The sequence below is a fragment of the Lingula anatina genome, unplaced genomic scaffold (assembly GCF_051362555.1).
Source record: "Lingula anatina isolate TDL-2025a unplaced genomic scaffold, LinAna3.0 unanchor82, whole genome shotgun sequence".
In the NCBI taxonomy this organism is placed as follows: Eukaryota; Metazoa; Brachiopoda; class Lingulata; order Lingulida; family Lingulidae; genus Lingula; species Lingula anatina.
In genome coordinates, this window is record NW_028257603.1 from 569,090 (window position 1) to 594,315 (window position 25,226).

Below are 25,226 nucleotides of genomic sequence, written 5' to 3' on the forward strand. Positions count from 1 at the left end.
AGCTTTAAAGTGGGTCGGCCATGTTTGATCCACTGATCTGTCAGTCTGCAGATCAACTTGTTCTGAATGCGCCCTCAGGGTACTATCTAGTCCAGTTTATTTAATTAGTACTGGTAATACACCCTGAGTTTCAGGCATTGCTGAGAACTTGCCTGTAATACACCCCGAGTTTCAGGCATTGCTGGGAACTTGCCTGTAATACACCCCGAGTTTCAGGCATTGCTGGGAACTTGCCTCTAAGGGTGCTTTCCCAGAGATTTAGATCGATCTAAAGATTAAGTTTTAGATCGACCTAACTCCCTGGGGGTTCACACTAAATTGTAGTCAGCCGAGCGGGCACCATAGTTAATTACCCCCTTACAGCTTTTAGTAGGCGGGACAGACGCTTAAGCCGGCCAAGCTGACAGTAATCTAGTGAGACTCCCCACAGGGAGGGGTCTAAAAATCTATGGAAATGGGGTGTAATACATCAGCATGTCTCCAAGATTACCAGATACAGCAGAGAAAATTATCCTAAAACTGAGGGTGCTAATCATCGCCTTATCTCCTGTTTTGCTGTGAGATCAACAGGAAGATGAGTTGCATGTTATTGTATCAGTAATATAGTTTTATGCCCCAGTGTCGGTGCGGCTGATGAATGGAAGCACAGTCATTGCAGAGAACAGTCAGTGAAAATTGGGAGAGAACTGGGAGAGGCTTTATTTTGTGGCTGTAGCTGGGACAGGTTAGGAGGTGGTTTAAATTTGCTGCTAGTAGATGGTGATTATGATTAATCAGTGGAATATTATGTACAGAATAGAAGGTAAGAAAGTAAATCTGGTTCTAATTTAGATTTGTACAGAATAGTAATGATGATGATTAATATAAAGTTCCTTAATGCAGGGATTATATATGATAACAGAATCATGTAAGAAGTGTACATGTGGATGGTGATAAGTGTGAAGATAGATTGTGAAGATAGATTTTAGACCACAGTTTGATTCAAAGCAGTTGGTCTAAAAATTCAATTTGTAGGTAACATAAAGTGTGACAACAGATTTTCTGAGGCTCCATGGAAGATTTTTTTTGTCTAACTTTGTCAGATTATTTATAAAAGAATGTTTCTTCTGATCCCACTACTTTTCTCAACACGTGACTCAGGTTGCTTTATTGGGTTCCTCTATGAATAAAAAACTAAAAAGAATGAAAAAAGAAACTGATTCAGCGTACTAGTAGGTGAATCATAAGTTTAATCTAGCAGTAAATCTATCCCTGGTACAGTCATGTTGAAAAAAAATATGTCAATTTTTTCCCAGCTTAATTGAGATAATTTTTCATTTTGCATACTAGAAGTGGTCTGCTTTTGTTGCGACCATGTTGGAACTAATGATTGTCTTCCTCCAAGTCACCTCATGGAGTTTTTCAAAATTACTATCCCAGTAAAACTGATTGTGTTAACTTTGTCGGAGCTGCACTTGATAGTTCAATAGGAAATGATTCAATCATATTATCAACTGAATTAAATAGTGGATTCCCATGTGGATGTTGCTTGTCAAGCTTGGAGTTCTTACTGCAGGTTGCTATGGTGACATTTTAAAATTGTGATTGTATGTTGTCTTGCTGGGCGATTAGCAATTTAGAACATTTCTTGGTGGCTGGTGATTTTGGAAGAGTCATGGAATAGTCATTTGGAGATAAAGTTGTATTTTGTTGGCACTGTGTGTGTGTGTGTGTGTGTGTGTGTGTGAGAATCTCTCTCTCTCTCTCTCTCTCTCTCTCTCTCTCTCTCTCTCTCTCTCTCTCTCAGCAATGGGGAATACCCGCTTTAAGGGTCTGCCGCTAGATGGCGTGGGGGTGAAAGCAGTCCTTCTTAAATCTCGCAGAATCTCGCTCACGGCTTTACACCAGAGTTTAACATGGAGCGTGTGCACGCGTCGCTGACAGTGAACCAACTCAAACGCAATTTACTTGAATGTGGTGCCATAACATCTGGATGAAAATGTGAATTGACCGAAAGGTATGTGTTTTCTTTTCATTTAGTGCTTGAAAAACAAGAATGCTAACTATTTTCCTTGAAAAAAATCGAACATTAGTCGAGGTGTGTGTGTCAAATCTGACATGTTATGTACTAGTACATGTAGACTACTGTAGGTACGAGTAGGCCTACGCTCATATTTTGTTTTAGTAGCACGAAAGACGAAGATTTTTTATACTTAGTAAATGTACTTATTTTTTTCTTTATAAGGTTACCCAAAGAAGGCCCATATATTGGGGGCAAAGCCTGAAACTGTCGATTTCAGGACCCCAGGACAGCCAACTTCAAGAGCAGGATAAAATGATTACTTCAGGAATCTTACCCGTCACTTCGCATCAGCGGCAAAGATTGATGTAGCCACCAGTTATGCCTACCCTAAAGCTGACTTACAGGCGGCTGTGATGGACAACAACTATTGCCAAGTGCCATGAAAACAATAATGCATGGATAGAGGGAATGATGTAAGTGAAAACAGAGGTCTAATATTAAGAATCAGGCCCAAATATGAGAAAGAATTATCAAACTAGGTGATGTGTGACATCATAGAAATATAAAATTGTATCTTAACTATTTAATGCTGTAACCATCTACCATGCTTTAATGGGATATGACTATTTCAGGTTGAGGAACAAACAGCGAAGGACACTGAGCATAGCAAGTTACAACAAGGAAATAGCGCAATCTGACACAAGGAGAGACAATGGCGGATCACTGCTTCCAGATTTGGAGAGATAATGTCAGCTACAGAGAAGAAGTATATGAACAAACTGTATGAATAATTGTTGTGTCCAAAACCATTGCAGACACATGACAGTTGGACCCGGACCCGATTTCCCCTTTTTGGAATGTGTACCTCGTGCACGAATCTGGGCCTAAAGAAAACCCGCAAATACTATACTAAGTTAGAAGGCCAGATGTTCATTACAAATCGCCCATTCTGCTATTTTGCTGTGTTTACATTCAAAGATCTGTTTGTGGGGTTGATTCATTCTGACGCTGGATATTTTTCTACATGTATTTTGCCCAGGATAACTTTTTTTAATGAAAAACACTATAGGAAGTATGTGTCAACCAGTTTATAGAAAGTACCCCTGTATGAGATGGTTTTAGCTGCAATCATAATTTTGAAGTGCAATTTTAAAAAATGTTTTCACTAAAATGAAATAATTTGGTGGTGCTATATTCTTTACAAAAAGTACTTATGTGTTTATGCTGTTTTTAATAATATTTAACTGTAATGAAAAAAACCCATGATGCTATTTTGTAAAGTATTTTAGTGGGATGAAATAAATTGCTAGTTGTATTTACAGCAAATAATTTGGTTTTTCTGCTTTTTAAAGAATTTTCAAAGTGATGACATAATGTGGTGGTTCTATTCAAGTAAAATAATTCATAAGTACTATTTTGTAAAAAGGAACAAAAAACTGTTAATTTGTAAAATGTTTGCTTTCTTTAATTTTTATTTCTTAAACTGTTACAAAAAGTTTTCCATACCTACAGTAATCCATTGGCTGAGAAATTGCAGCTATATATTCAGGAAAGTTATAGCACAAATAAATTATCTAAGTATTACATGGTTTCATGGTTTTTACTATGGACTGAATAATTATTTTGTTTAAATAAAATATTTGGTTTTGCTGCTTTTTAATGAATTTTCAGAGCGATGAAATAATATGGTGTTTCTACTCAAGTAAAACAATTCAGAAGTGCTATTTTGTAAAAAAAAGAACAAAAACTGTTCATTTATAAAATGTTTTCTTTCTTTAAATTTTATTTCTTAAACTGTTACAAAAAGATTTCCAAACATGCATTATTCCATTGGCTGAGAAATTGCATCTATACATGAACAAATAAATTATCTAACTATACCTAGTTTTATGATTCTTACGAGGTACTGAATAATGATTTTAAATAAAAATAATTATTTAATTAACATTACCGGTCATGCTCAATACATCAATAAAAAAGGATATTACTTAATAACACAACCTTATGCGGGTAGTAGGCTACCGGGACTTATACATATTTACTGACAACTCTTCTGAAATTACGGACATAAGAAAACGCACTTTGATAAATCATACTTCCTAGGGGCACTTTCTTGCTATGGAGCTCTCTTTCCAAAACTTTATAAGTTTTGCCAAGATCAATTAACCTTTTTACGTGTATTCTTTTTGAGGCAACTCGTCTATCTTTAGGGGCCTAATTACTGTTCCTGGGTCAAGTTGTAACTGACCCTTTAACATGGAAGGTGTGTTGACATGGGCAACCCTTCACTTCAAACGAAGCCCTGAATCCTCAAGAAAATTATGCCCACCTTGCCGACTTTGACATTCAGGTACACAACAATACTGAGGCATGTTTATTAAGGCCAGTACCACAGTCCAACGTATACAATATCCAACATGGCGACCTAGGAAGGACTGAATTCACACTAGCGACACCTGGCGCCAAGCGGGCTGGTATTCCCCATTGATTTTTAAAGTACTTGAGTGTCCCTTTTTCAATAATCAACCCTTCTTTTTTACCTTTTTGATCAGTCAGCCTTTCCAAAATTAAATTAATTTTACTAAATCAATTATTTGAGCAGTGGGTTTATCTCTTATGTCTGAGCCACTTTACCATTGTGGCACTGAACTTCGTATAATTAATATATATGTATATATAGTCCCTAGGATGGAGAGAACCAAGCTTAGAACTATTCTTATCAATAATGCAGAAAAACCATGCTTTAAAGTATATTTAACATCAAAGAACTCACTTCTGGTCTAGTGCATGTATGCTTGAACATTTCCCATCTTTTGATGGAACTTGGCCGTTTTTCTGAGGCTCCAGGGAGTATTTTACTTGGAATGGTTAAGGCATTTTAGACTTTTTGCTCAAGAAATCAATCTTGTGCCTGAGTTGAGGTGAGATGCACCATTATGGTGGAGTGTACTGATCATGATGATGTGAAACCCAAGACTTGGATCCTTTTTTATATGCTTTATATTTTAATGATTGTATGTTTTATTTTAAAAGCCTCGCATTATGTAGTTGGTATTTTCATTCTTTGTTAGCCTTAGCAGTGTTCCTGTTTATAGATACGTGTAAATAGATGGAAAGGTCAGAGGTGTCCCTTTGCATAAGGTTTTGGGGTGCATTTCTCGATACTGACTAGCATAGTAATTTTAAACTATTCTTTTTTTCATTTCCAGGCGTGAGAAGACGCTCGAGAAGCTACGGTTGTTACGATGATTCGTATCGTCTAGTAGGCATCATTGAGCCCTCAAACAGCTCCGCGGGTGGTCTGACCCCCAGCAGTGGCAGACCCCGTGGAAATGAGAATGGCAGCCCCCATGTGTCAAATCACGGATTTCCTGCCATGTTGTCTGCTCAGGGTCCCCATGGGTCTCCCCAGGGTATTATGTAAGTGACTGTGTGTGTGTGTGTGTGTGTGTGTGTGTGTGTATGTTCTCAGGATATGATGTACTCGTTAGTGATATTGTATGGTGCATGCTTGCGTATATGTACATTGTGCACATGTGTGTGTGTGTGTGTGTGCATATATTAATGATGGTCTGTGCATGTCTTCTGTTTGCTTTAAAACAAGTGTGCGTATATATGTGTATGTATGTGTGTTTTATGGCATACATTAATAATATGTGCATTGTATTATGTTGTGGATAACAGTGTTGGTATAAGTGATAACACTGATGATGATGATGATGATGATGATGATGACAGTACTGCTGAGTATGATGGTGTATTGCAATCAAGCCTGGGAGCCCCTGGAGTCAGTAGAAGTGGATGAAGGTGGATCCCTGGTTATAGGGTACCAGAACTTACAGCAACACCATGGCAATACTGGTACCAGTTACTACACAGCAAGGGCCCATTCAGAACAAGTTGATCCTAGGACTAACAGATCTGTGGATCAAATATGGCCGACCCACTTGAAAGCTTGCTGCATAAGCTCCTTATAAAAATACTCTAAATGGATTCCCCCTTGGGGATTACGTGTCAAGCTTTCAAGTGGGTTGTCCATATTTAGATCCTTGGATCAACTGTGGTAGTGGATGTGACCCAACACTGACAGCACATCAGCAGTGACATCAGAATGAACAGCTGTACAGATTGGGGTGGCCCACTGTGGAAGTGAGAACAGAATGCAGGGCAATATTAATTTAAGGTAAGACTGAATTTTTACAACTTTTTCTAGATAAGTTGAATGGTAGGTTTGTGCAGATAATGGAGGGTTAAATACTATGCTCAGTGAAGTGTTATACTGAAATGATGGTAGGAAGTATATGTACGAGTTTATATCGTAATCTAAATAATTGTGGAATCTGTCGACCAGCGTCGAGAGAGGCAATCATCTTGTTTCTGGACAATGGGTTATGAAACATTTAACAAAAGAAAAGGGACAATAAGAAAGGAGAAATGGTTGAAAAGACAGCAACAGGCAGGTATTGTTGGATATAAAAGTGAGATATAGGAAAGGGGCAGCTGTGTCAGCACAATGTGAGATTGTGCTTGTCACTACTAACACACTGGAGCAGTGTTCAGTGGTCTCAACCAATTGTGTTGAGTTGGCTCACCTAACACAATTATGTTCCTTCATGAGGGCATTTGTAGTGTTTACCTAGCCAGGTGTGTTGTTTATTGTTGTAATATTCAAGATTATGTTTTGGAGGGTGGGGGAATATACAAGGAGAAGGAATACAAAGAATAGTAGATGGTGAAATATTATGGGAACATGTCAGGTACTTGTACAGGTTTGGAAACATTACTTTGGCATTATATCTTCTGATCTCTCTCTCTCTCTTTCTCTCTCTGCAGACTTGCAGAAGAGAGTTAATACAATGAGCAGTATATGGTTCATCAAATTTAGATTGCGATTATGGATTATGGCAATCTGGGCTTTTCTCACACAAGATATCGCAACATGCTTGACATGGACCATGGAGGGGGGGGGGGAGTATCAGGTCAGAGGGAACTGGGCCTTGGGCTAGAAAAGGTCTGTTTTGAATCAAAAATTGATCTAGGTTCTATGTCATTTTTCAAGTCAGTTGAACTCCCCTGGGGTCACTTTCCAAAATAATAAAAATGTTGGCTGTAATCCTGAGACTATATTTTTGTGCCATTATTTTGGGCATAACCTTTATCTTTGTTGATCCACACTATGAAACATTTTTCTAGAATAAATACATATTATAAACATAACCTTTCAGAAAAAGATGGGGGAACTGGTATAATGGCCATCAAAAATATTGTCAAGAAAGCAGTTATGGAGAGAGTGTTAGAAGATCAACTAAGCTGGGTTCCTATCAAAACAAATCAAAGAGGCAGGAGGTATTTTTGGAGTTTTTAATTTGAGGAACTCCTCTGATGAAAATCCCAGTGATTGAAACCATGAGGGGGGAAAAAGAATTGCCAGTGGCAATAAATGTCAGCAATAAAAGCCTTTTTATGACTGATATTTTCCAGCAGTAATGTCATATATCAAAATGAAAGATAGGGTCGATTTGGGATTATATTGATGTTTTCCAGCTGCTATCCATCAGTAACATTTTTGCATTTTATTGTATTATTTGTAAATTTATTAAAATCAAATCCTTATTATTTTAAGATGAAACATTCCTTTTGTTATTATTTAGCTATTTATTAATTTATTCAATTATTTTGCATTTAAGTGTTTTTCTGAGAGTGTGAGATCTACAAGGCTTTATTCCTTGTTGTCACCAACCAGCCTGTTTTTCTCAGAGCATGACTTGTTAATAAATGACTGCAAATAAAGCAGATTTAAAAAGAAAAAGAAAACATAAATTGACAGTTTAGGGAAATAAAAACAAAACCAAGAAAAAACGCTTCTAGACTACAAATTTCCCTGGGGTCTTGGCAAGTTGTGCAATGGGTTGCATGACTGAAACTTTTTTATCATGGGGAAACATTTTTTTCTAGATAAACGGATGAGTCACTGATAGAAAATTTTAGATGCAATTGAATGCTTTATAAATTGTATGTGAAAGAGTAAACAAAACTGTATATTTATTATTAAGAGTGAAACACATCACACTGGTGTCTATTGTTTAACTTAATTTGAGTACATAATGATCAGAATTATCGGTTTCGTGTCAGATGACACCGTTCGAGACACTTCCCCCTTGTGTGGAGTATTACGTCATCGTCTCAGCCTTGTTATCACTATGTTGTCTGTGGTGGTTTTTGTGCCATGGTGTGGGGTGTCTGGAGGTTTGTAGGTTCAACTAATAATATTTATCAAAAATAGATGTTTTAAAAAGAGACTTACCTGACTCATGCCAAGCTGAGCAATTTTCTGGTGTGAAAGAAACCATTTGGTAAGGGTTCTTCAAAGACTTCATCTTTGAGGCCCTTAAACTTTGCACCAAGTATTACACAATTATGATAAAGTAATTGGCATTAATTGTGTTTAAATGTAAGTTAATCTTGGAGCCCAGTCTGTGGCTGCCCTTGAGAAATCAGTTGTCTTGGACAATATTGAAATTGCCTGTGACTGCCTATGGTGAAACCCATTGCCTGTGACTGTCTTTGGTGAAACCCATTGCCTGTGACTGTCTTTGGTGAAACCCATTGCCTGTGACTGCCTTTGGTGAAACCCATTGCCTGTGACTGTATTTGGTTAAACCCATTGTCTGTGACTGCCTTCGGTGAAACCCATTGCCTATGACTGCCTTTGGTGAAACTCCTTGCCTGTGACTGTCTTTGGTAAAACCCATTGCCTGTGACTGTATTTGGTAAAACCCATTGCCTGTGACTGCCTTCGGTGAAACCCATTGCCTGTGACTGCCTTTGGTGAAACCCATTGCTTGTGACTGTCTTTGGTGCATAAAAGCTCCCAAAGCAATTCTTGTTCAAGTGTTCTTTGCCACCTCAACCAAGTAGCATTACGAGGATCCTGTTATGACAAGAACAACTTGTTGTCTTTACCAGCCTCTGTATCTTGTAATCAACTTTGAGCCAGATGCTTATTTACAATATTCCTAGTCGGGCATGATTTTGCTGCTTGGCTGATTTTCTTTGTTTCATCTTCTGATTTGTCTTCCACAGTGCCATTGGGGGCATGTCCACTGTTCCCATATTAAGTGCAGCATGTGGATTTTTCATAACGTGAACAAGAAATCATTCAGGCTATGTTGAAGCACTTATCCTGTGCTGGAAGCTTCACTTGACTGATTTGTTTCTAGTCATCCTGCCATAGAAACTAAAATAACATCAGTCTTATGTCTGCTTGCCATGGAAACCAGAGTGAAATCAAGCTCATTAATTTAACTGTCAATTTATGAGCTTTTACATCATGGCGAAACCTTCTCTCAGCACCAAGGTACCTGCATTGCCGCGCATAATTGTCAGATGACTTGAGTTACTTCATCGGTTTTCAGACAAATTATGTACATGGAGAAACAAGAGTGGAAACATGTTATATGTATCTTGCCACTTCACATTTTTTGTGCTAATTTTTAATCACTGTCAGATGGAAGCAGTCTACTGAATCCAGTGCAAACCCTTTTTTTTTTTTTTTTTTTTTTTTTTTTTTTTTTTTTTTTTGCCACATTAGTAAATAAATGAAGCATGTAACAAAAATGTGTACATAAATGAAGCTTCTTTCTTTTTCTTTCTTTAATTTTCCTTGGATTATTTTATTTCTTTCTTTTTCTTTATTTTGTGTCCTTGGCAGTGTCGATGAAATGATGTCATTCTTAGCCCTATGTTCAGTGAAGTCAAAATCCATTGAGTCTGTCATTTCCTGCTGTTTATCCATGTGCATAAAAGACGTCCTCTCCTGACTTCCTCCATCTCTTTGTCAAACTGCCTTTCTGAATTAAGTAACTTTGTCAGAAGTTCCATAATTGTATATATGTGGACTTCAGGAACTTAAGTTGATGTCTGCTGATACAGGAGGTAGTAACCCTAATAAATCCTTAATGTGAAACTGAGGGTTTCTATAATAATAATAATAATAATTATTATTATTATTATTATTATTATTATTATTATTATTATTATTATTATTTAACAGCTACCATATTTTTCTTTCCTTTCCACTTTTCTTGATTGAGCTGTCTGTGTTGCCAATGTTTATATGGGGCAATGGTGCTCATGCACGATGCCACCTGGCGCCACCTGGGTGAAACTGCCAGTGACAGTTGATATCAACCAGTGAATTTCACATATTTATATCTTGGCATGTGTATCTCATATTCAGAACATGCATCAGCATAATCAGCTACTTGTACCTCAGTAGGAATTGGTGAAAATGGAGTCATCATGTTTTGATAATTTTCTGGAAATCACTGATGAGACTTTTGTCAGAATTACAACTTTTTCAGGGTCATTTGGGTCATTCTTGTGAATTGTGTACCCTGGACCCCCTGCCATTTTCCTACTTTTTCAGTGAGGACTGGTCTCATCCCTGGAAAAGGGAATTGTCTTGTTCCGAGATATTTGACGGACTCTTTTTTTGACTGGCATTTGGAGGTCCCAGTGACAAAACTGTCTTCTCTCTGTCAGCTTCTGCTGCCATCATCTTGAAATGGTCTTCTGAATTCATTTGGAGATATCTCCTCATAGCTCCTTATTTCCTCAAAAGAAATTTGTGAAGTGGAGCATGGGTCATTTTATGGCAGTTTGACCTTGTCGCCTTGAGAAATTGTATTCCTCCTTAAACATCTCCAGATGATGATGTAATGGAAAATATACTTATTTATCTACATCTCTATCATCACCATCATCATCTTCATCATTTTCATCATCAAGGCCATCCTTTGCCTGGATTGGAATGGCAGCAGCAGCAGTAGTGGCTTGCACAAATGTAAGTATACTTTTAACCATACTAGCTGGACCACATGCTGTTCAGCTCCTCTTTAACCATAACTTTTTTTTCTATTGACCCAACTTATGTTTTTTGCTGTAATTCTCTCTCAGCCAGTTTGCTACTCGGATTGATTTATCTTACAGGCGGAAGTCCATTAAGACCCTGGTGCTTTGAGGTCACATGACTCTGGTTTATGAGATCCAAGGTAATCTGTTGTCAGCCGCCGTTCTTGAAAACATTGTCAATATTTATCAAGGAAGGAATTAAGGGAATTAATGTGCCATACAGTATTTACTGACTGAGGAATTACGAGATTTGTGTCTATGATATATGGCAACTGTAATGCACCATTCACATTTTTTATAGCAATGTTTAACTGCATAAGAAAGTAGGGAATTTTGATTGTGATACGTTATAATGCCGTTCTTGAAAGCATTGTCAATGTTTACTGACAGAGGAATTAGGGGATTTTAGAGGGGATATATTGCAACTGGAAGACGGCACTAGCTTACACTTATGAATTAGTTTATTTTTAAAGGATATGAAAAAGATATATTGCTTTCAAATTGTTAACCTGAATTAAAGTTGAAAATTTGTATTTTTGATACAAAGCACCAGCTATTTTCTGGAAGACAAGACTAACAGTGAATGTAAGTTAAATTGTATTGTTAAAAGTTAAGATAACAATAAAGTTTTATTTTTTTTTAGATGGCTTGATCTGGCCCCTGCTATAGAAAAAAATTACGTATATATCTGTTGTCAAGGTTGTGTTTCTATCAGTAGTAGGTTATCTTGTATCTGAGTAACAAGTTAACAACACTGCCAATATTTACCTGTCAGTTTTATTTTATCAGTCACTTGAGTCATTAACGTGAGGTAAATGAAGGACTGATAAAATTGCAACAGTATATGGTGATTAGAAGAGGATTATGAGGTTGGATTGTTACTGTTACATTATTGTTGTAAAGTACAGAAGTTTGATTAGCAAGCAGCTTCAAGGAAGCAGTAGTCAAGGTGATGAACTTATCTGTTTGGCCCCATTCAGAACAGTGGACTAACTAGTCCGAGGATCAAATATGGTGACCCAATTCAAAGCTTGCTGTCTAATCCACTAATACACACCGAATAGATATCATGTGGGGAAGTATTCAAGTGGGTCGGCCATATTTGACCCTCGGACTAGTTAGTCCCCTATTCTGAATGGGGCTTTTAACTGGTACATCTGTAACAGCCTTGTCAACATTTACCAACAAGGAGTTCATATTGGAAGCGTACCGCAGGGCTGAGAAGAATACTGACTGAAGTATTTATCAAATGTAAGACATTGGGATTGTGTTGTTGATTATTCTGTGACAACCTCGTTGACAGGGGGATTACTTGTTGTAAATTAAGAATAGAGATTCCAGATTGGCATCTAAATAGATAAGCATAGAGAGAGATTATTGTATAAAAGTTAATATCCAAAAGCTGCAATTGCCTGTTGGTTTTAAAGTTTGCAGCGTAGTTTTAACAATGGTATTTGGAGATAGTTTTGGGATGAAGGACTTTGTGGTACATTTTGGTCTTTCAAGAAATAATGATATTGTACAAGATGACATTGTAGTTTTTGAAGGAGGGTTTGGTAATGTATGTGCAATTGCATGTGCCTTTGAGTGTGTGCACATTTGTTTGAGGTGTGTGTGTGTGAGAGAGAGAGAGAGAGAGAGAGAGAGAGAGAGAAAGAGAGAGAGAGAGAGTTTATGTAAATTAAGAATACATGATATTATCTTAAGATGGAATTTTCACACAGTGCACTGTCATTTTCAGATCATTCTGTATGATTCCCTCTAGGCCACCATTCACAGTCCAGAATCTTCTTTTTTTTTTTTTTTTTTTTTTTCAAAGTGCCATATTTCATTTCTTGATAGGTTTAGCATTAAGGAAATTGATCTCACAGTCTATCTCCAGGGATACAGGTTAGAGAGAGTGATATATGAGATTGTCACTTAAGAACAGCATATTATTTTACTTGGAATATATACCAGTAAATCTGGAAGCTGACAGGTCATTTATTTAACCTTAAATTTTTGCTTCCTTGTGACTTGAACAAATTTGTCTTGGTTTTTTGCAATTATTTACTCGAAGAAATTCTTTATTTGTTTATTTATTTATTGTTATCAGTGGACAGTGACATGGAAGCATGAGAGTAGTGTACATGTATCTTTCTGTGGAGGCTCCACTTCTGTCTTAACCTGGCAGTCTCCAGGAAAAAGCTCTTCTCTCAATTTGAGTTGACTTCTGACATAGTCAATATTTCTGTAAGGGATTGATCTAATTATTTGAGCCCCAGGGATTGCCAGGCTCCACTGCCATCAGAACCCTATAGATCTTTCCTGGAAATTGGAGCCATCTTCTGGTATCCCACTTGGATCCAATTGGTCATAGTTGATTACTGGGTAAACTGTCATGTACCCCGATTTTCAGAGAGATTACTGGAAACTCACCGCTTGTCTTCACTTTGCAGAAACCATGCAAGCCACAGTGCGGCAATTGCATTTTGGATAAAATTGTTGTCATAAACCTCCAGATATCTTCTGGCATCTCTGCAATTTGGGCCGAGCTGGTAAGGGCTTTCCTGCTTACTGTTTACACTCTCAATTTCCCACAGTGCAGTTTGAGACTATATAGTACATGGGGGTATGACAATGGGACTGATATCATCCGGTACTAGCTTCCTAACTGTTTTCTCTCTCTCTCTCTCTCTCTCTTTCTCTCTCTCTCTAGTGTGTACTTGCGTACATCCAAACACCCATGTACTGCTAAAGTGCACCACAGGTTGAAATAAAAACATTATTATACCTTTGATGTTATCATTCATATAAAAAATATCCTCAATTGGCCCCCTCCCTGTTCATTTTACCATTATTATTTCGCCCATTCATCCAGGCACTAATATCTTTATTATATATCACTAAGACCTACAGTTCGTGGGTAAACACTGATAGTGATCTGTTGCCTAGCAGTAAACAACACAGGTGCTGTAAACAACATGTGGATGCATGGAAACCCACCTGGGCATGGCATTTCACACCCCTGTCAGTTGAACAGGTGGAAAAATTTATTGTCATTAAATGGGTGATTTGCAGATATGCGGGCCATATTGTCCATGTTATGTGTATCAATTTATGACCCCCACAAAATGGGCTAAATTGGTGGTTGATTTATATCATATAATCTGAGATATTTGTTGACCACAGAAATGGCACTATAAAGATTTTTCATATTATCTGTAATGGATCAATTTATGACCATGGCAAAATGGGTTACATTGGTTGTTGATTCATATCATTTAGTGAGACTTGGGGCTGGTGAGTTTTTGGCATGTGCTGATCTTGATATTTTACAAAGTTTGACATTTTATTGATTTATTTTATTCAAGAAATTCAGAATTTTGACCACGGAAATGTCACTATTTAGATTTGTTTCCTAACAAAAAATGTAGCCCATAGAACGACAATTTGCCTGTGTTGATCTTGACCTGTGACCCGACCTTTGACCTGACCCTGACCTCATCAATACTACGTTTTATACCCTTATGTATCATAAGGACAAAGTTCCATCGATTGCATTGTGTTCTTTGTTTTTTATTTCTTTTTTAATACCCCTGTGATTGTTGAAGCCAGGTGCACACAGACAGATGTGGAGCCAACAGATTCAGAACAGATCAATGCTTGGTGCTTGAGGGCACTTTTAATTAAACGGAAGTTGATTTTAAAGAGAGGAAAGTGTTTGTTTTTCTCATGGTAAAGGTTTGTCAAGGTGAGCTTGCAAGGTTTTCTGAAAGGAGCATTTTTTTCGAACCTACTTATGAGGACATGGAATTGATTTGTCGTGCTTACTGGGTATGTAGAACAGCATCTTTGTGTGTGTGTGTGTGTGTGCGTGTGTGTGTGTTTACATATGTATATGAATGTATATATATATATGCTTACACAAACAGAGGCACACTGCATACAAATAGACACAAATAATGTCTTGCATGCACACACAGTGACTCACACACACACATACACTGACACATATATACACACATATACAGAGATGCACGCATACATACACACGCACATACATATATACACACACGCGCATACAGACACACACACACACACACACGCATACAGACACACACACACACACATCTCACCTAGCCCCAAGTTTACCTTGGTCTGTGTGCAGTCATACAGATACAGTCACTATTGTCCTTTTATCACAATTCATGCATGACCTCACATCAACTTGTGACACAAAATAGTGTGGCATCTCTGATAAAGAGAATGGTGGTGAGGCATCCTAATATCACTGTGTATTTCACCAGCAGTTTGGATATTTTATATATGTACCAAGTTTGTGAAATTTGTAGTACTTTGGTAAGAAAAGTTTGTCACCAGATGAATGGACAGATAGGTTTATACATTCATTTACAGGCCTACCCAACTACCAGACTCGGCACCCAACTACCAGACTCGGCACCGAATGATCCTGAATTCACCGGTAGATCAGACCACACTACCCGTTTTCAAGGTGTGAGTCAGTACGCATTACACAGTATCATACCCTGAACAAATTTTGAGTGGTGATGCAATGCTTTTCAACCCCGCTGAGAATCATCACTATCACATTGCGTACTATCAACTGGGAAGAGCGGTGTCGCGTCTGATACTGTGAAATGCGTACTGATACACACCTTGAAAACAGGTAGTGTGGTCCGATTTACTGGTGAAATCTGGATCATTCGGTGCCTAGTCTGGTAGTTGGGTTGGCCTGATTTACATGCACATAAAGATACATACACATTCCCTATTAAATAGAACCTCAATCCCCCTCCCTCCCTCCCTCTCTCTCTCTCTCTCTCTCTCTCTCTCTCTCTCTCTCTCTCTTATATTGATATAATTTATATTAATATTGATATATTACAATATAATACATTCCCCTAACATTGACCTGTTGCAGGCATCCAGACACAAACAAAACACCACAGGGACCTGTGTCACAATATATCCAATATCCGCATTTATAACTTGACATTGGCTGATAGAGATTATACATAAAGGCTTTATTATCATACAGGAGCACCAGTTGCATTCAAATGAAGGCAGCTGTCAGGATTATCTGATATACAATAGTCAGGGATATACTGCACAGTGGTGCAAATGCACTCTGCCTTTTCTGTGTTGTTGTCAGAAAGATTTAAGATTTGATGTGGAATTTATGTACCTGTACAGTAGAATCAGCTACACTATAAGAAAGTATTTAAAGGTGGGTTGGCAATGACCTAAATGGTTTGACAGCCACATTTTGACTTCAGGTAACTATTAATGTGTAGTGGAATGAATGGAGACTGTAATTAAAGGTAGCTCTTAAATGTATGTTGCCTGTTCTCTGTTTGTGTTGACAGTTTTATGTTCATATAAATTTACACCCGACATTGTAATTATATATATTTGGGGAAAAAAATGTAGGAATTCACGTTTTTAACTATGCTGTAAATAATAAGGCAGTCCTTAAAGGTAGATTCCTGAGGACTGATATAGTGTGATAGTCATGTTTTGAATTCTGCTCACAGTTTAAGTGAATCAAGAAGACTTGAGATGTTGTTTTAGCTGTACTTAGAAGCTTAAAGCCAGGTAGGTAGCTACTAGTCACTGACCTATTTGTTGTGACAACTTTATGCTGTCTGTTAATTGCCACCTGACATATCTTAACACACTGTGTCATAAAGATTTAAAGGTTAAAAGTAAAGGCAGTGTTTATTGTCTGACTAGACAAACCATAAGACTTCACAGTTTGTACCTGATCTGTATGGATCTGTTCAATCATGAGGGGATCCGGATCACCTTTCCAGGGAGCATACAACACATGGGTCATTTATGTTGAATTACATGTTGTTTTTGGTAGGTTGTCAGTTGTCAGCAAAAGTAGTTTTTATTTCATTTATTTATTTATTTATTTATTTATTTATTTATTTATTTATTTATTTATTTATTTGTTTTATCTAATTTTTTTAATCTGATAGCTTCTGATAGCTGACATCATGTGATAGAAAGGTTTGGGATTGAGAGGTGACTTCAGTGATTAGATAATTATGTTATTAAATGAGTCATAAAAGGTGTATTGAACTATATGGTGGTTTGTTGGCATTTTGTTACTGAGAAAGATTTAGACCAGTGTCAAAACCAATGAGAACATTAAACCCTTGAAGGATTGCACTGGAATGATAAGTGGATGGAGGTTGATATTTAAAAGGCTTGCTAACAGGCAGTGGAGGTTTATATATTGGTGTTGTGTCATAGACCCCATTCCCAGAGATTAGATCGATCCAAACTAGATCGACCTAACTCCCTGGGGGTTCACGCTAAATAGCTGTCAGCCGAGCGGGCACGAAAGTTAATTACCCCCTTACAGCTTGTAGTAGGCGGGACGGACATTTAAACCGGATTATCTGACAGTAATCTAATGAGACTCCCCACGGGGATAGATCAATCTAAAATCTACGGGAATACGCCCATAAACTTTTACCTTCTGTTACTTCCTGCTGAAGTTAAAACTAAAACATGTTATGTTGAAACTGTCCTGAATGTGCCCTGACCCCTGCAGTGACCCAGCTATTGTATAATAGGGACTTCAAAGATAACAGCAGCCCAGGTAGAGGTGGACTACACAGGGTTGGGGTGAGTGTTTACATTTAACATGTGTGTGAGAGTGTACTTACAGGTAAAGTGTTTGGTTACTGTTATTTTGTATACAAGGTAGGATTATGAAATGTCAGTGTGCTTGGCTTGTAGAAAATGGTTCTTTCATGATATAGAATATTATATTTGTAGAGATACCTATTCATGAATGACACATGAAAAAAAATGGTAATTTCTGTAACACCAGCATAATTACATAGTATATATTAACAAGTACTTGTATTGCAATTAAAGAACTATAGGTTCTCTGAGTGGAAGTATATATTATATTGCTAGGTATACTTTTCTTTCAAAATGCTGTGACCCTAAGTGGCTTGAAAAAATGTGGTGTAAAGTTCACCGTACTTGTCCTTCACTTGTATAACAAAGATGCTTCTTAATTGCTATTAATATCTGCTTGTAAAGTACAAAAGATGGTCTAGAGTCTGAAGTCCACCAGTACTTATTGTGCCTTTGTTCTTGTGTGAGAAACAAGGCTGTATGTTTTCATATGTATATATCTGGTTATGCAAAGAAGTATGGTATTGTCTTCCATTTCATCATGTGCAATGCCTATAATTATAGGTACGTACTTGCATGACAAAGATCTTAATTAGTGATAGCATCTGTTTATGAATTACTTATAAAAATACAATAAGATCTATAGTTTAACCACACTGTTTACCCACGCTGTTCCCTAGTACTAGCACAGAGAGAGCTCCTACTTTTGGTTGTTATTTTGTAAAGTTCTGTGATATTTGTTAATGAATGACACATGAGGATATGATAATTTCTGTCACACCAGCACACTTGCAGTATCAATATACTTGTAATAGGATTAAGTACAGGCTCTATAAGTATGAATGCCTGATGATGAATATTCACCATTTTCTGCAAACTTAACTGCAGTGGTCAGGGTGTATGCCATTTAATTTAAAAGTAGGCTAATGTAAAATGTATTTTGGCTCCTGATTGTAGCATTGAGGACACAAAGCTTTTGTTGTTGCCACTGTCTCTGATTTATGCGGTGTGAGATAAGATTTATAGTCTTAAATGGAAGCCATGATGGAGAGAATATAAAGGTAGGCTGTCTTTTTTCCATCAGATTTTACCTGTGATTTTAGTTTCCTGTAACTTGGACCCAGGTGACAATAATCATATTATCCTTGCCATTTGTCTTTTTGCTTGGTCGTTAAGTTCCGCTTGTTTGAATGTTTCAAGGTTCGTTTGGCATTTTAAGACATGTTCTGCAGCAGGTATTTTTTTATTAATCAACTGTAAGTGTGGTTATTGATTCTCCCCCTCCCTCATTCTCTCCTCCCCCTCTCTCTCTCTCTCTCTCTTTCTCTCTCTCCCCCCCTCTCTCTCTCTCTCTCTCTGCCCCCTCCCTCTCTCTCGCTTTCTCTCTGTCTCTCTCTCTCTCTCTGTCTCTCTCTCTCTCTCTCTCTCTCTCTCTCTCTCTCAGCAAGTGCCGGTGTGTGTCCCACAAAATTATAACAGAATCTGTCAGTCAGATCTCTAACAAATATAACCATTAAAAATGAATGGAGGTTCACATGCTGAGTGGACCCACATTGGTTTTAACTATTCCATGTAGGAGTTAAAGTGAACCAGATGTGGACAGAGCCACCATATTGTGAAGTTGAACAGGTAAATGTACAGGTAACAGGAGTCGCTCATCCAATTAAGCTATATATGGCTTTTACTCAGTAAATTCAAACAACATGAATGTAATGATTTTCCAGGAAAAAAAAATGTTTGATTCATAATTGTAGCATGTTTGGTTTTTCAGAAGTTTTAAGAAATTAGTTCTCCTTGCATTCAGAGGGCACATTGTTGTGAGTGTCTCATAAAGATGAATTTTGAACATTTTGATATTAAAAATTCGGGTTATTCGAAAACTTAGATATTTACCATAGTAATAGCTGGAAAGGTCAGTGCCATAGTTTTAGCCTTATTTGATAAGCTTAAACTAAATCAGATTATCACTTTTAACTAACAGGGCTGAATGTTGCATGTCAGTTTTATCCAAATGATCCACATCATTTAATTTAGTTGAGAGAAATATTTCGTATTTTCCTGTTTAAAGCCAGATTGCTCCTTGATGTAGTTCATGGTTTTACTGTTGCTCTATTTAAAATTGTCTATTAAAGTATTTGGTTAGAAAGAATTCTATTCAAGAGTGTTTTAATAGGAATGGAAAAGCTTGGTGTGTGGTGTGTCATCATAGCATATATCTGCCTACAACAGAATTGAGAGAGAGAGAGAGAGATATCCCAGATTTCAGCTCTCTATAACCGTCATGTTAATCACACAGTCATAGAATTGAATGTGTATTTTTCATTCACTACAAATGTGTCCAGTTGACTTATGAATTAAGTTTACTATGTAGAAAGTGACGTTAATTTAACTAGTATCAAGTAGAAGGACATTCAAATAATGATGGCTACTGTTATGTCATAAGACTATAAACACAGTCTGTGACAGGTAAGTTAAAATTTGACTCTAGGGGACATAATATCATCAGGCGTGTTATGCAGTCAAAGTTAAGTGATAGATTCTTCAAACTGCTGCTAAAACATAGTTATCACCACTCCAATAATTCACAAGATGCCTTTCAACAAGGCTGGATGGATTGGTAGTATTTCTTCTTATTATTATTATTATCAGTATTATTATTATCTGTTATTATGATTCTACTGGAAAGAAAGATCTGTGGATAACATTGCTACAGTATGTTTCCCTTAGGTATCCTGAACCCTGAAAGATTAATATTTCATTTCACAAATGTTTCATTTTCACCCTGGCGTCATAGTTATTCAATCATATTATATACCTCATCCTCAAATGAGTAATAGGATATGAGTTGCAATAAATGTCAAATAAAAAACATCAAATTGTCATGAAAAGTGAATGTAATAAGTGACTGCTTGTTTGTAGTGTGAAAGAGGACCATATATTGTATGCCAGAACATGTTTATTTTAGAGGTGGAGACCAGTTAGACTGCTTGGTTGGGATAAGATAAGAAATTTTATCGAGGCATGAATGTTAGGTAGTGCATTGATGTTTTTTTTTTTTTCCTGCCTGCTTTAAAAGCAGCCTTGTAATAAAACAAACCTACTTGTTTTCTGATTTAGAGGACTATAGATTGTAATTGTGGCTGCTCAATAGGCCTATATTTACTGTTAGTAGTACCTTAAACATGGTAAATACTTTTTTCTTGTTTTTCCTCAGAGGATGTTGACAGGTTTTTCATAGAGCACTTAAGTCATTACGATCATTATGGAGCATTCTCTAAGTAGAATATTTTAGAAAAAAATTATTGATCCCATTTACTTTGCTGTCTACCTGTTATTTCTGAAATTTCATCCCAGTTGAAAAGGCAAATGTTCACGGTTTATTGTCTTAATTTATAGGTGTGTTTCCACCAGACATTATTTAGACCGTAAATGGGTTAAACTGTAAGAAGTGAGTTTTTCCGCCTTTTGATGATAAACACATTAACAAGGTATTTATTTCTTCACAGACTTTTTCTGTAATTATAAGAAAATAGTTCAGTATAGTCATCATACCACTTTCGGGGTTATTTAATGTCAAAGACTCCTATCCCTGATTCAGATTTTATAATTAGAAGAAAAGGGCTCAATTTATCTACGTATCAGTTTTGTACCTAAGACAGTTTCCAGCCTTATTCTTAATTACCCACATTAATGCAGCCAAACCGCAAGGTTTTGAATTTAATGGAAATGAAGAGAGAAAGTGCCCCAGTGGAGTCGTTTTCTGGTTTGGTGAAATGTCTGAAATGGAATTAATATTATTATAGCTTCGAAACTACGCTACGTCACTACATCTACAGTAATAAAATAATTAACAAAATCTCAATAATCCAGTCCTAGGGACGCACCCATCCATAGTTAGGTTTAGAGTTTGGTATAATGAGTAGAGATAGAAATAGGGTCTGGTACGATATATTGAAAAACCGAGTCACTTTTCCAGTCCCCTATTGCTTTAATTATTGACAATGGCACTCCAATAGATGCGAGCCATGTAGCCCCACCCCGTCGCAGGCTGTGGGTATTGTACATGGTTTCTGAGAGTCCAATGGTGGATAGCACAGTCTTCAAGGAAGACCTGAAAAATCGCTGACTAAGTTTCAATTCCTGTCCATTAAGAATCATGTTGAATAAAGGTGAGTCTGCCGATGAAGGTCCGGCCAACGCGAGGAAGGACAGTAACGCTGTAGTTGGGCACAACGGGTTGTTTGTAAGTCTTGGGAGGGCGATGGTATGGGTTCTTTGTTGAAATTGAATTGTTTTTGATTTCTTAATTTCAATGACAGTTCCGGACTTGTGGAATTTAACGTCACATCTTCGGATAGACTTACAGTCTACCTGTCCAGTGCACGTTAAGTTGCTCACGCGAAGCAAACCGAAAAACCCTGTGAGTAGTGCGGCCCAGAAGCGACAATCTTGTGGTTGAGAAAAGTTTAACGTGCTGTGGATTTTCAGTAGGTGCGCGGGTTGCAGAGGTAATTTTGAGGCCGTAGTGTCGCCTTTACTTCTTTTGACGCCTTTCAACAGTGAAGTGATGGTCCAGTTTGAATTTAGTGGGTTGGGATATTCCTTATCCAGATGCAGAATTCTGATGATATTCACATACTGCTGTACTGTCTTGAATGACTTGTCCCTGGCTAGGAACGCGACGTATCTAGCTATAGTAGTATTGTTGGCGGGTACTGACGGCACGCCGATTCTTTCACAAAAACTAACGAAGCTGCGCTCATGGAAGGCGTATGTCCTCTTGGTAGCCGGGGCCCACCTCTGCTCAATAAGTAGGGCTACCTCCCTGTCCAATTGTTCAGCGAAACCGTCCAATTGTCTATCTGCGGAAATAAATAGTTTAAGGTGAGGTAAGATACGTGGTTGTTTAGAAGATAATAATCTGGCATATAGTAGCCACTCTTGCGGACGGATTGGATAAAGCGATTTATTTGACCCCTTTCATGAAGACGGCTTAAGGCGTCAGCTGTGATGTTAAATTTGCCGGGGAGGAACTTGGCTTCTATACTAAAATTAAATGAGATAGCAAGTGACGCAAGTTGTTCAAGCAAAGCAAAGGCTGTCTTTGATGGGGTAGAACCATTGTTAATAATGCCTGCTGTAGCAATATTGTCAGTTAAAACGAGCACTTTATGATTGACCCATTTTCTATGCCATCTGTAAGCAGCCCATAAGACGATCGCAAGCTCCTTTATGTTGATGTGCTCATTTTCCAGGGGCGGCAAATCTAGTCCCCAAGCACAGTAAGTCCAGTCGCCCTCGCAGAATGCTCCGCCACCTGTGATGCAAGCGTCAGTTTGTACTAACGCCGGGGGGCGACTGTCCCAGATAGCCATCCGGCTATTGTTAAGCAGATGATAATGCCACCAAGCTATGTCCTGCTGGACGCCAAACAATAAGCTTTTATGCCGCGGTGAAGCTGTTGTATTAATTAAGTCATATATCCGTCTTATATGCAGTTTCCCCCACGGGATTACATGACTGGCCCAGGCTAAGTGTCCTGCAAGTTTTTCTAGTTGTTTACGCGACGCTCGCTTTCTATGTCCAAAGCTCTGAAGTAGCTGGAGAAGATTAGACTGCTTATTAGGGTCAAGGGACATTAAACCGGAGAGAGTGTTGATCTCTATCCCCAAGAATGTCAATTTTTGGCACGGGTCGACCACCTTCTTCCAGTTTATTTGAAATCCCAATGTACGCAATAGTTTCAATAGTGTTTGGTATGCGTCGCTACATTCTTCTTTGGTCGCGCCTGCAACCAGGAAATCATCTAAATAAGCAACTACCACTGGGAAGCCCTTTTTCTCCATCATTCTGCGCACTGATTGAGTGAGTCTGTTGAAGATACTTGGACTCTTTCTCCCCCCAAACGGCAAGCGCGTATCAATGATTGTAGTTTCTGTATTGTCGTTGGAAAAAGTCCATCTTAATCCCATGAATTTTAGATTGCTAGGATGAAGGTTCACGGAGCGATACGCTTGAGACAAGTCCACTTTAGCTAAATACCACCCGGGGTAAATGTTACGAATAACATCCTGAACTGATTGATATGTGACTCCCTCATTTGTGGCATAATCATTAACACTGAGCCCTTCAGGGCGACTACAGTCATGAATAATGCGGATATCCCCATCTTGTTTTGGGACAGCGTGTATAGCACTAATTATATGCGGTGTATCATCCACAATTTTGTAGTGTCCTTCTTGAATGCCTTCTTTCAGTTTTTTGTCAATCAGATGTGCAGATTTATATGTTGATTTTGAGTTTTTAACAGTTACTCTTTTTGGCACAATTTCATCACTATCCACTATAGAAAAACCATTAATAATGCCGCTTAAAATGAAGTCTCTATCATCGTCTGAACCGAGTTCCCGCTCCCAATTTTCAAGTTTTGCTTTGAGCGGAGACTCAAAAATGTCATTAGTTTCTAGTTTTTTGTTTCTGTGATCATGGAGTTCTTGTGTTCAAATTCACCGTGGGATGTTGATGAGCATTTAAAGCAAGCATGGGTGAACCTGCAAAACCTGAGAGTGCAACCATTACGGCCATTAAAACGTTCACAAATAGGCCTGCCTGTAGGGTCATTCTTTGGTTTGTTGATATTTTGTCTGTTTTGTTTGGGGCGTAATAAAAGCTGCATGAGGTAGGTGTCATCCTGGGACCATTCTATTTCATCGTTAGCCTGCTTTTTCCTGAATTGATAGTCATAAGTGACCACACTGTCCCACTCAAAAGTTTGTGCAAACGTGCTGATTTTAATGAGATAGCTCATGTAATTCATAAGAGACTGAGTGCTGGCCTTATCAACGTTGATGATCTCTTTCCCAATACGGAGTGCCCCTTCCATGTACTGTGCCTGTGATAGTCGGTTTAGTGGGATTTTGCTGTCCTTAACCGTTACAAGGAATGAGCCCATGTCTACCGCGTCTCTCTGCGTTGATCCAGGGACAAGGGAGACGTAATCTCTGACGTCTCGGAAGGGGGGCTTTTTAGGTGGTATCAAAGAAGAAAGTGTGTTAAGTTCTCTCTCACCTTCGGTGTTTTCATAGCTGCTTTTTGGTGTTGCTGTTGTTGGTTTTTCACTCGCCTTCAATGCTTCCCCCATGATGCTCATAATATCTGCTATAGAGAGCGAGTCCCCCGAGTCCAGTTTCTGTTGCAAATTTCCCGTCGTGGTGGCTTCTGCATTGTGTGGTATAGTTGGGGTGTCCTTTAACTCTTGCACAGCTTCTTGCAATAGCAGTCTTTGTGCAGGCTGCAGGGAGGAAAAAAGTCTCTCTACTTTCTTACTATTCAGCGTGCAGATGGCTCTCTTGCTAGTAAACCCATTCTCTCTCAGAGCGTTGATAGTTTCCTCTGATAACTCGTTTGATAAGCCCCAGTCATGCAGGGAAAACCTCGCCATGTTAAGTAAAGCACGTCTGCTCTGCATAAAGGCTTGCAACTGACTGAATTAAATCACTCAATGACCGGAAAACGAGGCTTAAGTGCCCCGGACGCAGTGACGTAACGTAGTTGTCTCCACCTGTGTGTGTTTTAAATAGGACTTAAAACATAAGTCCTTACATAAGAAAGAATTGCCTATTGTTTCTCAAATTAAAGCAATAATAAC

At 38.1% G+C, this 25,226-nt stretch overlaps 2 protein-coding genes and 1 long non-coding RNA gene across 13 annotated transcripts in view; 2 read left to right on the forward strand and 1 right to left on the reverse strand.

Annotated features, from left to right (window-relative positions):
- Positions 1-25,226, forward strand: part of LOC106164571 (transmembrane and coiled-coil domains protein 1) — a 70,195-nt gene that overhangs the window by 22,614 nt on the left and 22,355 nt on the right. For 5 of the 10 annotated variants that reach the window (XM_086998651.1, XM_086998652.1, XM_086998646.1 and 2 more), the window contains one exon: positions 5,212-5,422. In XM_086998651.1, the coding sequence (XP_086854777.1) occupies positions 5,379-5,422 (44 nt within the window). In that variant the 5' untranslated portion in view covers positions 5,212-5,378. Of the gene's footprint in view, positions 1-642; positions 803-5,211; positions 5,423-6,033; positions 6,186-12,144; positions 12,167-18,465; positions 18,640-21,049; positions 21,067-25,226 lie in introns of those variants that run through there. The other 5 variants (XM_013542531.3, XM_086998648.1, XM_086998649.1 and 2 more) reach the window with 5 other exon arrangements.
- Positions 1,783-3,586, forward strand: LOC147759133 (uncharacterized). 2 transcript variants are annotated; one of them, XR_015331655.1, is made up of 3 exons: positions 1,783-1,996; positions 2,225-2,475; positions 2,635-3,586. It is a non-coding gene; the product is annotated as an uncharacterized LOC147759133 (long non-coding RNA). The 2 variants fall into 2 exon arrangements; XR_015331654.1 differs by having other exon boundaries at positions 1,783-2,475.
- Positions 21,379-25,178, reverse strand: LOC106154462 (uncharacterized). The gene is made up of 2 exons (XM_013528814.2): positions 24,647-25,178; positions 21,379-22,440 (listed from the first exon to the last, which is right to left on the reverse strand). Exons 1-2 carry the CDS (start codon positions 25,044-25,046, stop codon positions 21,479-21,481), a joined length of 1,362 nt encoding a protein of 453 aa, XP_013384268.2. The 5' UTR covers positions 25,047-25,178; the 3' UTR covers positions 21,379-21,478.

Coding starts and splice junctions, on each gene's coding strand:
- LOC106154462 (XM_013528814.2), bottom strand. CDS start 25,046: ATGCAGAGCAGACGTGCTTTACTTAACATGGCGAGGTTTTCCCTGCAT. Junction 22,441..24,646: donor CAGCTATGAAAACACCGAAG/GTGAGAGAGAAC, acceptor TTATTTCCGCAG/ATAGACAATTGGACGGTTTC.